Below are 15,331 nucleotides of genomic sequence, written 5' to 3'. Positions count from 1 at the left end.
CACTGCTCTTTTCACATCCAGAGTATGTAGAGAGGTTTGATGATCGAATTCTGGTTCAGGAAAAAAGACAGCTAGGAAGATTTCCTGTTCAATGTGTGACGCAGAAGGAATTTTAGTTCTGAAATATGGAAGAGTTTGAAGGATGATGCAGTCATGTAATATGCGAAGATATGGCTCTTTGCATGACAGGGCCTGCAGTTCTCCTACTCTCTTTGCCGACGTGATTGCCACGAAGAATAGGGCTTTGAAGGATATGTGTTTCAGGCTAGCTTGAAGAATAGGTTCAAACGGAGGACCTATTAATGCTTGGAGGCCCAAGGACAAATCTCACGAAGGAACAGGATTATGAACCTCAGGTTTTAGATTTCTTATAGCTTTGAAGAATCTACGGATCGGAGCCGAATTAGAAAATTTTGATTCTAATTGAGCATTTATGGCTGTGAAGTGCACCTTCAGCGTGTTGTATTTAAGGCCTTTGTTGAAACCTGTTTGGAGAAATTGAAGAAGGGATGCGAGAACGTCCATAGAGACGGAGTTTGAGAAAGCCAGTTTTTATAGATATTCCAGACTCTATTGTACACAGAAATGGTGGCTGGTTTTCTAGCCGCAAGTAGTGTTTTAATGACCACTTCTGACAGGCCTGATTGAGCGGGAGTACCTAAAACAGTCTCCAAGCCGACAGATGTAAGTTGCAGACCTGTTGGTGAAAGTAACCTTTCTAGATGAGGAGGTCTTGATGGGCTGGCAGTTTCCAGTATCTGCCTCTCGAAAGATATAATGCGAGAGAAAACCAAGCCCGGCGTGGCCAGAAAGGTATCACTGCGATGCCTTCTGCTTTCTCGTCTAAGATTTTCCTGAGGACTTTCTGAATTAGAGGAAGAGGCGGGAAGACATAGATCAACTTGTTTGACCAACTGATCGACAGTCCGTCTATGGCTACTGTGTGACCTATTGGGGACAGAGAACAAACTTTTTTTTTTTCGTGTTGTCCCATAATTCCATCACGTCTAGATCTGGTACTCCCATTCTCATGGTGATCTATCTGAATATCTCTGGATTCAGGCTCCATTCTCCTGAATGTAGAGTGTTCCGACTTAGCCAGACTGCTTGGTGGTTGAGAGAATCCCGGATATGAACTGCGGAATATTCAGAAGATTGGATTCGGACCATGTCATTATACCTCTGCACTCTTTGGAAAGTTGATGACTCCTCGTGCCACCCTGTTTGTTTATATAGTAGACTGATGCCAGGTTGTCTGTCTGGACCAGGACATTGCGATTGTGAAGGACAGAGTGAAAATGATGAAGTGCTAGCTTGACCACTTTCAATTCTCTTAGGTTGGATGAAAGACTTCTCCTGAGGTGACCATAAATGTTGGATCCAATGATTTTGAGAGATGACTTTGTCTAGACTTGTCAGGTTCTTGTTCCATAGGGCCAGTATGTTCGATTGTAAACATCTTATGTAGGCTCTGGCCCATGGAACTGCGTCTATGGATGATGTTAACAGCCCCAGTACCCTCATGGATGACCGGATAGAGACTCTGCGGCCTGAGATTAAGTGAGTCACTTCTGTCACAATTCTTCTTCTCCTTTCTACAGATAATCTTAGGGACATAAATTGGGAGTTGATCAGGAACCCTAAGAACTTTATCTCCTAGACCGGAGTGAGTTGAGATTTCTCCTGATTTATCAGGAACCCATGATCTTTCAGAGCTGTCAGTAACTTGAAGATGGAGAATTAGATCTTCTTTGGAGAGGGAGACAAATCAGCCAGTCATCTAGATATGGAATCACTGTTACCCCTTGGAGACGAAGAGCTGCAGTGAGAACTACCACAATTTTGGTGAACACCCGAGGTGCTGCCGAACGGGCGACACTTGAATTGGTAGTGAAGAGTTTGTGACTTGTTCTGGATGGTTATCCGGAGTTATTTCCAGTGGCTTTGTAAGATGGGAACATGTAGATATGCATCTGTTAGATCTATGGATGCCATAAACTGTCCATAAACTGAAGAATGGCAAGGACAGATCGAATAGTTTCCATCTTGAATTTATTTTATTTTTTTGTCAAGAACTTGTTTAGATATGCAATGTGTATCTATAATTAGGTGCCATTTTTTTGTGTGGTTTTGGGACAAGAAAAAATTCTGGAATATATTCCTTTTCCCTTTTTGTTTGGATGGGACTAATTCCAAGGCTCTTTTATTTATAAATTCTTGAACCAGATCAATCAATACTGGAGTTGCTTGATTGATGAAAAATTTGTCCGGTGGGAAGCGTTTGAATTCTAGTGAGTACCCCCTTTGAATTGTGGAGGACACCCACTCGTCTGAGGAGGTCTTTGACCAAATAGTCAAAAAAATATGTAGTCTTCCTCCCACCTGCGCTTTTACAGCTCTGGCGTCATAAATCATTGGGTTTTGGGTTCTGCTTCTTTTTGAAGTTACCCGGGTTTGTTTTGGTGAGGTCCGGACTGCCACTGCTTATTCTGGAATGCTTTCTGAATTTTGGGGACCTCTTTATTTGAAAACGAAAAGGACCTAAAACTGGGATTAGGTCTTTTCGTTTGAGGAAAGGACTGACCATTCCCATCCGCAAGAGCTTTCAACTGTGGACCAAACAGATTACCTGACTGAAAAGGCAAATTACAACAATTTGTCTTGGCAGGATTATCCCCATTCCAGAGTTTTAGCCATAGGGCTCTTCTGGCTGAATTAGCGGCAGACATTGCTTTAGATGAATTTTTAAGAATATCAAGTGGAGCATCACAAAGAAATTCAGACACATTTTTAATGAGAGGTAGTGACTCCAAAATGTCATCTCTAGGCACCCCATCCTCTAAATCTTGGGTTAACTGGCTTAACCACACACGTACGGCTCTAGCCACTGGAACTGCAGAGAAAGCCACTTTACATGAAGCAGCTCCAGCTAAATAGGTTTTTGTTTTTTTAATAACCCATCCGCCTTCCTTTCCATAGGGTCTGGAAGCAGGGTAGAAGCTGCTGATGGGAATATGGATTCTTTAGAGCGCTTGGCATCTATTTTTGGTACAGAGTCCCACTGATCCACATAATGAGAATCCATTTTATAGGTGGATTTAAACCTTGCACTTTGTTCAGATCTTTTTCCCGGCTTAGTCCACTGTCTCTGCACTCAGTGAGGACAGAGTGGCAAGGAAAACCTTTATCTTTAGTGATAGGAAAGTAAAAGTGCTGGTCTTTTTTACACTTATCCTTTGGGTCTTTTACACTCCATAGTGGCTTTTACCGCTTTAACGAGAGGGGGAAAATTCTCTTTCTTGAGAAGAAAAAGATCCCCAGGATCATGAGTATTCATCAATAGAAATATATTCCCCTTCAGATGATAGGGATACACTAGAGGATGATGGGGAAGTTGCTCTGGCTCTGTTATGCTTACTCTTTTTATGAGAAGATTTAACCCCTTTAAATGTGGAGGAAAGTTGCTCTTTAAACCAAGACAAGAAGGATTGTGCTTCTTCTCTCTGAGGATCCTGTTCCTCTGTGTCACAACATATAGAACATATATTTAATGCTGCATTTTCAGACAGGGGCTGGCTGCATTTCTCACATATTCTAGGTCTAGATTTTCTCTTTTTCCACTGAAATGTCTGGAGGAGGACATCTAGCAGAAAACAGAGAGAGAGCCATTAGGATAATGAGGCAACACCTGCTATGAACATGCAACATAGAAGTGGAAATAGAGCCCAGAAAACCAAACTCTGTAAGTATAGACTAAGAGTTTTGGTAACAAAAGAGCAACAGCCACGGTTTATAATGTATAGTACCCACAGTAAATACATCAAACTTTTTCCACAGGTGACCATCAGACTCCCATAGGGACACTACTCACATTGCAGGAACCGAGGATTCTGCTGTTTAGGCAATGACGTAATCAAACACTTAGCGCCAAAGTTGAAATATCCTCCGAAATCCCATGTATGCACGCGTCCAAGCCCAGACTGCGACTACATCCCACACATGCGATATGGGAACAAGCAAGGGATTACCTTAGATGGCGTAATCTCACGGCAAGCGAGATTGTGCATGTGCCGTCTTTTCCCGGGGTCAGATGGTCAAACACCGGCACCTTCTTTGCACGATTCCCAGGAAGTGCATAGAGAAGGGAAAACCATGTACGGCTGCCCAAGCAGGACACTGGTTATTTGTGTGTCCAATATAACAGTTAGACACACACAGGTGCAGCAGATGCATGCACAGCCATAGACTTTACATTAAATCTAAGAAAAAAAAAAAAAAGGGGGGCATAATGGCTCTTCGGGACGAGGGACCTGAAACTCTTCTGGTATACAGCCCGGCATGATAGATAAAGAAGGAAGGAAGGAAGAAAGAAAGAACTAAATAAGGACTCTAAAGGAGTCCTACCAGTAATCATCTAAACATGAAGAGAAATAAAAATACAAGGAGGTGGGGTTTCTCTGGGCCTTATATAGGAGGTCCTTGCATTACTAGTTAATTGGCTATTGCTTGTTAACCTGTTCTCTTCTAATTACACCTAGGGAGATAACATCTCATTTGTGTGCTGCCGACAGACGATCAGGTAGTATATATACACACACACACATACACACACACACACACACACACACACACACACACACACAGCCACACACAGCCTATGATGGAGCAGGCATAGCGGTCATAAACAGCCCTCTGTTCATAAAGGAATGATTGGGGAGGCTGTGGGTAATGTACATACATTTTAAACTTCTTTATTATTGCTGTATCACCAGAGCAAAGAGGGAACAATTCCAATAACAAAATGATGTTATGTATAACCATTATTAAGTGTTAAACATAACATAAGGGGTAACTTACCATAGAAGCCACTGTTACCAGCTCCATCATTATAGCCTGACCTCCAAGTTGTATCACACCGATAATTCCTAAAATAAAATATTTATATGAAAATGTTGTTTCAGCATTAACAGAAACATCTATGTGGGATAGCAGCATCTGTGGCAGGGGGATACAGTAGTCTGTGGAAAGGTGGCGAGATTGTGTTTAGAAATAACACCAGAGGTCACAGATACTATCACAAGCAGCTTCCAGTCTGCTAAAAGTAGTTAAGGGCCACTGTTCAGAATCTAAATTCCCTTAAATGTTCTGCTCTGATTTTTTAAATTAAATTTATAATATAAATAGTAATTTTTTGCAATTTCCTAACCATACATGGAGTCTCAAAACCATAAAATAAATTTAATAATTTGTGAATGGGATTAAATGAAAAACTATTGTGAGCATAAAATTATACTTTTTTTGTCAACTCATGTTTTGAAATACCCTGTACATGTTGGTGATCCTGTTTGTTTAATTATATGTAGCTAAGGTATTCTACTTATGCATAGGTAAATAATACATATTGGTAGCATGTCTACAACTGCTCACCTGTATGTACTACATCCCAATTTTTTTGACATGTTCAGGGTTCAGGGGTTAGGGAGTATATTCTAGTGGTCTACATTGATTTAGAGGCTAACACCTTATATTCCAAAGCAATAATGCTAAATATATCGCAAATTATAAAACTATATGCAAGCTTACCTGCTAAAAAGCCACCAATTTCTAAGCTCCACCACTTAATGCATATCATTAGCATACTGGGGATGGCCAGGTTCATAAATGGCCCCCATTCCTGAAGACAATCTATGGACCACCCTGAAAAATTTTACAACAGTTTTTCAAAATGTTTCTTCTCAACATCTAAGCATGGAAGTGCAAACAAATACTACATGGACCAAAAAATATGTATAAAATGCTCAAGTTCCCAGAGTTGGTCACCTTTTTGCTTTTACACATCTGGAAAGGCTTCCCACTAGAGTTTAAAACATGGCTGCAGGAATTCTCATCTAATCACTAATACCATAAACAAAAAACAAAGAAAAACAAAAAATATTTGCCCTAGTTAAGTGGCAAGTAAATTTTATGACAAAACAAAAATTTGCCTTTCCTACTTCATCCCCGGCAGCAGCGAAGTAAAACCTCACTTTAACTCCATCCTAGGACCAGCCCACCTAGATACAATAAAAACAATTAGCATGATTAACTGACCAGGCTATGACAGGACCTCCATCCTTTCAAGTCACTGTATTTTGTTATTGTCCTCATTACTGCTCCATGGAAGGCCACCCTGAAGGGGGTATTTTCTTTTCTTTTATTATGTGTTTTTTAAAATCCTGGTTCCTGCCTGTGGTTCATATAAATAAATACATACATACATACATACATACATACATACATACATACATACATTTTATGCTTCCTATATGGTTGAGGATTTGGTTACCGGTGGACTGGCAGATGCGTTCCTGTATATAGCAGCCCTGTAAGGATGTTCGGATTCCTTAATGCCTTCTGGAAGTTGTTTCAGCCAAGATACCCATCTGGCAAAGTATCAAATGTAATTTCTATTTGTATGTTTATCTGACGGCTAGCACCCTGACCCATTCATTTCAATGGGGCCATGCACACTTCAGTTTTTTTTTACAGTCCCGTTGCTCCGTTCCGATACAAAGTAGAGCATGTCCTACTTTGGTCCGAGATTCTGTGACCGTGAGGCCCATGTAAGTCAATGGGGCCGTCAAAAAACCTGAAGGCACACGGAAGGCATCCGTGTGACGGAGCCGTTGCCTAGCAACAGCTGGGCGGACAGAAATACATTACAGATATATTACACTAATCGGCAGCCACTTGTCTCTATCAATCCCTGATAGAGAAAAGAGGCTGCTGATTAAAAATAAAATAAAAAGCATTTCATACGTACCCCGTCGTTGTCTTGGTGACGAGTCCCTCTTCTTCCTCCAGTCCGACCTTCCTGTATGACGCGACAGCCTGCGATTGGCTGCAGAGGCGGTCACGTGGGATGAAGCGTCATCCCTGGAGGCCGGCCTTCTGACGTCATCCTGACATGCGTAACCGCCACTACAGCCTGTGATTGGCTGCAGCGATGACATGGATGAAACGTCATCGCTGGAGGTCGGACAGGAGGAAAGTAAGTATGAACTTATTTTTTTTTATTTTTTATTTCATTAAAATTGTATTTTCCGAGCGCCGAGCATGGTACTGTCCAGAGTGCTGAAAGAGTTACCGCCGATCAGTGCTGCCCATTAACTCTATCAGCACCCTGGACAGTACCATGCTCGGAAACGGAAACACGGAGTGCACACGGCCGCTAAAACAGGCACACGGAGCCGTCAAAAACGGCCGTGAAAACGGTGTTGGAAGTGTGCACGAGGCCTTAAGGGGGCTATGTCTGCAGTCCAGTGCCCTTTGTGCCTGGCAGTCGGACTCTTGCAGAATAAGGTGCTTGTTTTGCAGATGCATTGGTTGTGATCCCTGCTGCTGCATTTATTATCTCTTATACTTGCTTGCGAATACCTGGATGTGTTTTTACCTAGGTGTCACGCCACAGCAGTGGACGTAAAAGATTGCATAAGAGGAAACCCAGAACATATTCCTCATGCCAACAGCCTTTGCCTGATGACTGCACATCTGAAACATGTCAGGATTGTTCTCATTGGTCTGAAAGATACTTACCTCGCTTCACTTCTCCTCCACCTACAGGGAAAAAGAAGCAGAAGAGAAAGCACAGATTATGTATCAGCTGTCTGCAACCACTTCCAGATGTCTTCACCTTTACCATCTGTATAAATTGTTCTTCACAAGAGGAGGAAGCTTCAGTCACCAATCAGGAAGCACTAACAATTTTTTTCCAGGTTTAAAAGGGAATGTGTTGCGAATTAAACCTTTTTTTTAAGTAAGTTACTTATTTCTATTTTTTAAGTTTTTTGCTGTATATTTTTTTTCTTCCACATGGTGGAAAGTATTACAAATTAAATAATAATTTGACATGTTTTCCTATGTTGGCCACCAGAGGGAGCACTTCCCAGAATTACAGCAAGGTGAGTAAGGCAAAGCAACCTGACTCACAGCTGCCATAAATGTGGGAGGGAATCTCACCCCCCCTCCTACAAGCCAGGAAAAGGTGTCTTCAAATTGCTAAGCAGTGTCCGGCTGCCATTTTGGGTGTGATTGTACAAATGGCAGCTGGCAGAAGCTATAGGACACGCCAAAAAGGCTAAGGGTATGTTCACACGCTTACTAAACAAAGGGAAAAAAGCTCCTGATTTTCAGCCATTTTTTAATCAAACTCGTTTTTGGCTGCGTTTTTTAGGGCTGTTTCTGGAGCGGTTTTTCTATAGAGGCAATTAAAAACGGCTCCAAAAACGTCCCAAGAAGTGATATGCACTTCTTTTTGGCAGGCGTCTTTTTACGTGCCGTTTTTGGAAAACGGGCGCGGAAAAAACGCCCCGTCGGAACATAATGCCGTATTTCCCATTGAAACCAATGGGCAGATGTTTGGAGGCGTTCTGCTTCCAATTTTTCAGCCGTTTTTCGGGATGTTGACGGCCCGAAAAACAGCTTAACACACTGCGTGCGAACATACCCTTAGAATGATAAAAGTGAAGTGAATGACTTTTCAGTTGACAGGTTCACACTGCGTGTATTTGACACGTTTTTTTTTTTGCACATTTTACATGCCTCCTTTGCTAAATGACTTTATCCATCCATCCTGCTGACAGTCTCCTCCAGCGTCCCCACCCAATCTTGCTGACAGTCTTCTCCAGCGTATCCATTCAATCTTGCCGACAGTCTCCTCCAGCATCACCATACAATCTTGATGACAGTCTTCTCCAGCGTATCCATTCAATCTTGCTGACAGTCTCCTCCAGCATCACCATACAATCTTGCCGACAGTCTCCTCCGCAGTAGAGGAGACTGTCACACCACTCTGTGATAGGAATAACCATCTGCTGCTGACAGTCTCCTCCCTGACCTCCTGCTGACCGATACCTCACCTCCTCACCCGATCACAGTCCGCGATAACAATACATCTAGCGACAAGGGGGGGGGTCACGAGTGCGGGGGTCTGTGAGAGAGAGGGACAGAGACACACACACACACCTTACCTGCAGGGCTGCCGGTCTTCATAATGGCGCCTGCTATCTCTCTACAAACCAGCTTCTCTGCTGTGTGAACTACATCTGCGCATTACAGAGCCAGATAGCAGAAGCAATGAACGGCTCCCGTTCATTGTGTCCTATGCCCTGTGCTGCCGTATTCCATCTGTGTATGTGTCGTTAAGAGACACATACAAATGAAATAAAACATGGTAGCCCCCAGTACAGTAAGGAAGTGTCAATAAAAACTGTAAAAAATTAAATAGTCAATATTTTAATAAATAAAAACACAAAATTAAAAAAAAAAAATCATGACAATGTCTCTTTAAAGCTTTTGTATCTTCCTCAGAGATCTAAGACCTCGACCTGTCTCCTCTTCATGATCTCTATCTAGTCAATCAGAGGGTGAAATTGGAGAATCTGACTCAGACTCTGATTCAGCAATCTCTGAAGATAATTCCTTATTAAAGGGAATGTGTTGCCAGAAAAACATGTTTTTTTAAAAAAAATTAAACATTTAGTGTGTGGGTGATTAAACATTGTTCAAATTTTTTTTATTTTTTGCACGAGTCCATGTAATATTATAAATTATTTCTAATTTATAATACTACCCATTTTTGGTCACTAGATGGAGCTGTTCCCAAAATTGCAGCATTGCAACATTGGGTTAAAAGCCCTCGCTCTAGTGAGCTCTCAGCATCCCCCCCTCCTTTATCCTGGCTAGTGCCGGGATAAACGAGGGGTTTGAACGATGTAACCTCCTACACTGTGTGTCGCCATTTTTTGAGCTAACCCACAGTGTAGTAGGTTTACATACAGTAGTAAACACACACAAACACGAACATACATTGAAATCTCTTACCTGCTCCTGCCGCCGCGGCTCCCTCCGGCCCGTCCGCTCCGTTTGCTGCCGCTGGTGCAAGTGCACAAATCCGGAAGCCGCGACCGGAAGTAGTAATATTACTGTCCGGCCGCGACTTCCGGTCCACAGGAAAATGGCGCCGGACGGCGCCAATTTCGAATAGGACTGTGTGGGAGCGGCGCATGCGCAGTTCCCACACAGACGCCGTACACAGCAGTCAATGGGACGGGAGCCGTTCGCAGTCCCTATGGGACTGTGGCTGCCGTATTCCATGTCTGTATGTGTCGTTAATCGACACACACAGAAATGGAACAAAAAATGGCAGCCCCCATAGGGAAGAAAAAGTGTAAAAATAAGAAAAAGTAAAACACAAACACACAAATGAATATAAACGTTTTTAATAAAGCACTAACATCTTTAACATATAAAAAAATAATTTGTGATGACACTGTTCCTTTAAGAAAGAGAATGCAGAGAAACTGATAAAGTAAAGAGAATTATGGAAACCAAGAAAACTAGTTATGTTGAACAAGAAAAAGAGCTGTGTTCTTCCGGGAAATTCTGTACTCTCCAGTATTGTACAAAAAGATTGGAAGCATCCTGTAAAGGGCTTTGATGTAGGCTCCAGATTCAGGACAGTTTATAAACTAGATCCTTCTGTTGCGAAATCCTGGGAAAATCCAGCGATCGTTGATACGGCCGTTACAAGACTGAACAAAAAGTAGTTTTTTTTCAGCGGAGGATTCCTAATTTTTAAAAGATCCTATGGAGAGGAAGGCAGACACTATCCTTAAAAAAATCATATTGTGGACTTGCTGCCATGGCGACTGCACCTGCATATCGTGAACGACGATCTGGTTCAGCTATCTGGGTAGGGATATTGAATCAGGTGTTTCCAGATGTTAATTGTTAGACCAACTCTACTTTCTGAAGCTAGCTGCTGATTGTCTGACTTTCCTGTGGATGTCTTAACAGGAGCAGCCAAGAACATCGCTCTTGCTAAATTCTGCCTGCAGAGCAATTTGGCTAAGGCCATGCATAGGTGATTTGGGATCCAAACAATTTTTATGCCATACCCCTGGAACCTGGCAAACTTTTTGAGCAAAAGCTGGATAAGATGCTTGAGGCTCATAAAGAAGGAAAAGAGCTATTTTTTCCTCAAGAGAACAAGTGGTTTCGACCCATATTTTTTTCAAGGGTGTAGATTTGACTCGTTCTCCAGACCTGGAATCAGGAGGAGAAATGACCAGGGCAAAACAGAGCGAAAGACTCAGAGGATTTTTTGCATATAAGTCTAAGAAGAAGTCGGACGAGCCAGGTCCATCGAAATCAGAGTTCTGACGCCAGAAGATGATCAGTAGGTGGTCGGTTGTTGGCGTTCTATCATGTCTGGCCACCTATTACCTCAGACAAGTGGGTACTACAGATAATAGAACAAGGCTATGCTCTCGAGTTCCACCATCAATCTTAAGAAAGATTCCAGATCAACGATCAAGAAGACCCCCACCTCCTTTCCCTAGTTCAAAACTTTCTGGAGAATGGAACTGGTTCCAGAGCCCCTATCAGAGAATATGGCCCAGGGGACTATTCAAGATTTTTTCCCATTCGCAAGCCAGGATGCAGATGGCATATAAGATCAGTAACGTCAGAACTTCAGCAAAGGTCAAGTCATGGCTTCCATGGACCTGAAGGATGCATATCTGCATGTTCCTGTATGGGACCTGACTCTTCTTGTCCTAAAAAAAAAAAAAAATATCTCCATTTGAATCTTTGATGAACTCAGACCTTAAATAACTTTCTTGCAAAGTTCTCTTTCTTACCACTATAACTTCAGCCAAGAGACTGGGCGTGGATGTTAAAACGGCAAATTAGATCTATCTGCACAAAACCGAGCCCTTTAGAGCGACAGAAAACCTGTTTGTGCTCTTAGTAGGTCCTAGGAAGGGCCAGTAGGCTAAAAAAGATGCTTTGACGAGATGGCCAAAATCTGCTATCTTAGAAGCCTACAAACTTGAAGATTCCTCTTCTCCATTTCCTATCAAAACTCATTCCACACGTTCTAAAGCTACTTCATTGGCGTAGAATGCTCAAGTGTCCTTGACTGACATCTGCAATGCTGCTTTGTGGTCTTCTTCCACCTTCGTAAGGCATTACCGGCTTCACAACACTGCAAGGAGTTCAGCCTTTGGCAATGGCAGTCTAATTTCATCTATGAATTCTTAATACCACCCCCCTTTTCTTTGGCTACATGCATCCCGTCGGTGCTGCTCAGGATAAAATTGGAAAGTGAAAATTGGGGTTACCTGGAATCTTGATTTCCTTGAGTCCGAAGGCAGCACATAATACTCTCCCAATAAAGTTATTTTGTCGCTGTAATTCGTGTCTATTTATTATTTCACAGTGATTGTAAAAGAGGGAGGTCCTCTTATAGCCTGGTCAGTTAATCATGCTAATAGTTGGTTTTATTGTATCTAGGTGGGCTGGTCCTAGGATGGGGTTAATGTGAGGCTTAACTACCTGTCGGCGCTGCCTTTGGACTCAAGGATAGCAAAATTACAGGTAACCCCAATTTTCACTATAAGGCAACTAACCCTATTTTCCACACTACTTACAGAAGGTATTGAATTGTTCGATTAACATAATGCCTAATAATGAAAATAACCTTTATTAAAAAAAGTCACGTAGCCTAAATTCTAAAAACAGCCCATGAGCCCAGAAATATCACTTATAGATGGATGGACAAAGCTTCGAAAATTGGGTACATATAGCGTGGCGAAACTGAAGATATCAGTAAAAGACAGTTTTCAGTATATGGTGTGACATCTGCAATTGCTCAAATGACACAAAGAAACATGTCATCCTATGCCAGTGCCACATTAAAAGTCACTTTTAGGTCTGAATTGATCAAGTTATAATTATTATCAAAGTAAGTGACTAAATTAATCACAAAAATCAGCAATATTAATTTTAAAATCACTGAAAAAAACCAAAAACTTACTCAGAATGGCAGATACGCACACTAACCCACATGAAGATGCAGACAGACTACAATGCCTCTCATAGAGGGAGATTTCACAGTGTCACGGCCGTGGTCGTGGACTACCGCCATTTCTTAACTTTCGACGGCCGTGAACAAAGACCGCTGCCATCCTGCCAGTGTCTCCCTCCTAGGAGACGCCAGCCCTACTCTTCATGTTAGTGTGCACGAACTCACTCGGTCCCGGCTTTAAAGAGCCAGCTTGCGCACCTGTTAAAAATTCCCTTTTCTATCCCTGATCATCCTGGACTATAAAAAAAGGCTCTGCCCTTCCACTCCTTGCCTTGCCCTTCATATTGAAAATGGTCCCTTAGTTGTTTTGTTCCTGAGCCTTTCTAGTGTAGGAGTCGTGCTGTGTCGTCTGCGGTTATACAATTTGTCCGGTGTCACCTGCCACGCCAGTTGTTATACACCACGCCTGGAGTCATCTGCCACTCCTGGTATCATCCACCACATTTGGCGCTACCGGACACATCTAGTCCCATCCCTGCCTAAGCCTGTGCCACTGTCCGGACTATCTCAGGTACCCTTGTGCTACGAACTTTTGTATAGACTTTGCATAGACTGCGACTTGGACAGCTACCTCTCCGCTACGGCGGAGCAGCCTAGTGGGTCCACATACCCCTAGATTGTGACACAAGTGCAAAAATACTGATGAACAGACACTCTCATGCCTACTATTCAAGAGGGGGTGGCTGCTTAGTATTACCATTGCACACAGACATAGCTTCCATAAATGTGCTAGTCACAAGGTTACATGTAGTGAACTGTGCTGGCATACAGCCTATTAGTTACACCCAAACTATTAGATAAAGCAGGCTGCCCATCACATTATAAGTCTACCACACAACGTGCTGGCACACCATTCTCCCCCAGCATTACAAGGCCTGGCTGCATCCTGAAAAGATATATGCATCCTCATGTGGTTTGGTGTGTGTATCTGCCATTGTGAGTAAGTTTGGCTTTTTTCAGTAAGTGACTAAATGGCTGTAAAAACATTCTATGGAATGCGATCTATGTACCTATATACGTAAAGCATTTATTACTATGTTTGCAATTGTAAACATACCTCCCCACGTTGGGACGTGTAATTTTTTCACATTTATGTATGTAAACAGAGAAATGGCCATTGCCCAGTGGGATATTGTAGTTGCCCAAGCTGAACCCCTAGGGGAAACACAAAAGAAAATCAAGTTTTTACAGTAGTGGATATAAATACATAAAACTTTGTAATATGTCATTTTAGTGTCTTCCTCAACCTCCAGCAGTCTGTATGTACCATTTCCCTGCATGTTACATGTAATAAACATCTACTGCTGCCTAGGAAGGGATTCAGAATTACTTAAAATATAATATTTTAATAAGCAAATTTCAGAAACAAAAAATTGCATTCAAGGGCTTAGTTTTTTTAGATTACTTTTGCATAGTAAAAGAAAGTCAAGTATGCAGATCTCAAATTAACAAGAATATCCATGTAGAGAAACCTAGTCCTCCTCCTCTTGAAAAAACTACTTTTCCCTCTAATTGTTTCTTCTGCACATTTCCCAATAAAACAGCTATTCAGCGGCTACGTTTATTAAGCCCTAAAGGCTGGAATAAAAAAAAAAAAAAAAAAACACGTGAGGTCAAAGGGGAATGAAACAGAGACAAGAACGATAGACGAGACAAAGAGGACAAAGAGATAGTCACCCATGAGAATAGTTATGGATCAAATACTAATCAAGGTCTTAAAAAGAATAAGTTATCCGTGGCTGCCAGATTTGGACAAATTGTGAAACTTTATCACGAAGCATGCTGGATAAGTGATCAATCACCGTGATCCACATTTACTTGCTTTAATTAAATCAAGGAAAGAAGAGGATTTCCAGGAACGAGCTATCACAATCATGGTTGCCCAGATAGATAAATTAAAAAAAATAAGGGAGTGAGTTTCGAAAGGAATCTGAGGTATACCTTCATTAAGAAGAAATTGGGAAGGTTATTTTCTATAGAAAGGACGACCTTACCTATTTTGGTCTCTACCTTTCCTATGGAGGCACAACAGAGGTAACAATCCCTGTTACCGACATTTGTCTGCTCATTACCTTTCGTATGGAGGAAGAACAGAATATACAATATCTATTTAAAATTTGTCTCTGGACAAAATAAAAGCAGATTCTCTTCTTAATCTCTATATTCTGGGGATGCCCCACGTGATCAAATATTATCATGCATCCTGTTAAAGGGCTGGTATACTAGTGGGGTGCACTGGCTAGTGTCGCCCACTCTTACTACCTCCTTTATATCTGGGTCACTAGGGTTATGCCTAGTTTCTCCTACCTTTATCCATTTGCTTTGCTACCAAGTGTATAAAACTGTATAGTAAATAAAATATCATTTATTATACACACAGTAATCGCACTTCGATATAAAATACACCAAATACAGAATACA

General features: G+C 41.8%; 1 protein-coding gene across 1 annotated transcript in view; it reads right to left on the bottom strand.

Annotated features, from left to right (window-relative positions):
• Nucleotides 1-15,331, bottom strand: part of LOC142740998 (multidrug and toxin extrusion protein 2-like) — a 106,540-nt gene that overhangs the window by 34,726 nt on the left and 56,483 nt on the right. The window contains exons 6-8 of the mRNA XM_075850403.1: nucleotides 13,968-14,065; nucleotides 5,584-5,697; nucleotides 4,858-4,925 (exon numbers count right to left, since the gene is read on the bottom strand). Coding sequence (XP_075706518.1) covers nucleotides 4,858-4,925; nucleotides 5,584-5,697; nucleotides 13,968-14,065 — 280 coding nt within the window. The remainder of the gene's footprint in view (nucleotides 1-4,857; nucleotides 4,926-5,583; nucleotides 5,698-13,967; nucleotides 14,066-15,331) is intronic.

This window comes from Rhinoderma darwinii, chromosome 2 (genome assembly GCF_050947455.1).
Source record: "Rhinoderma darwinii isolate aRhiDar2 chromosome 2, aRhiDar2.hap1, whole genome shotgun sequence".
NCBI lineage: Eukaryota > Metazoa > Chordata > Amphibia > Anura > Rhinodermatidae > Rhinoderma > Rhinoderma darwinii.
The sequence above is the reverse complement of the archived record's forward strand: the minus strand, read 5'-3'. Positions and strand labels throughout refer to the sequence as shown.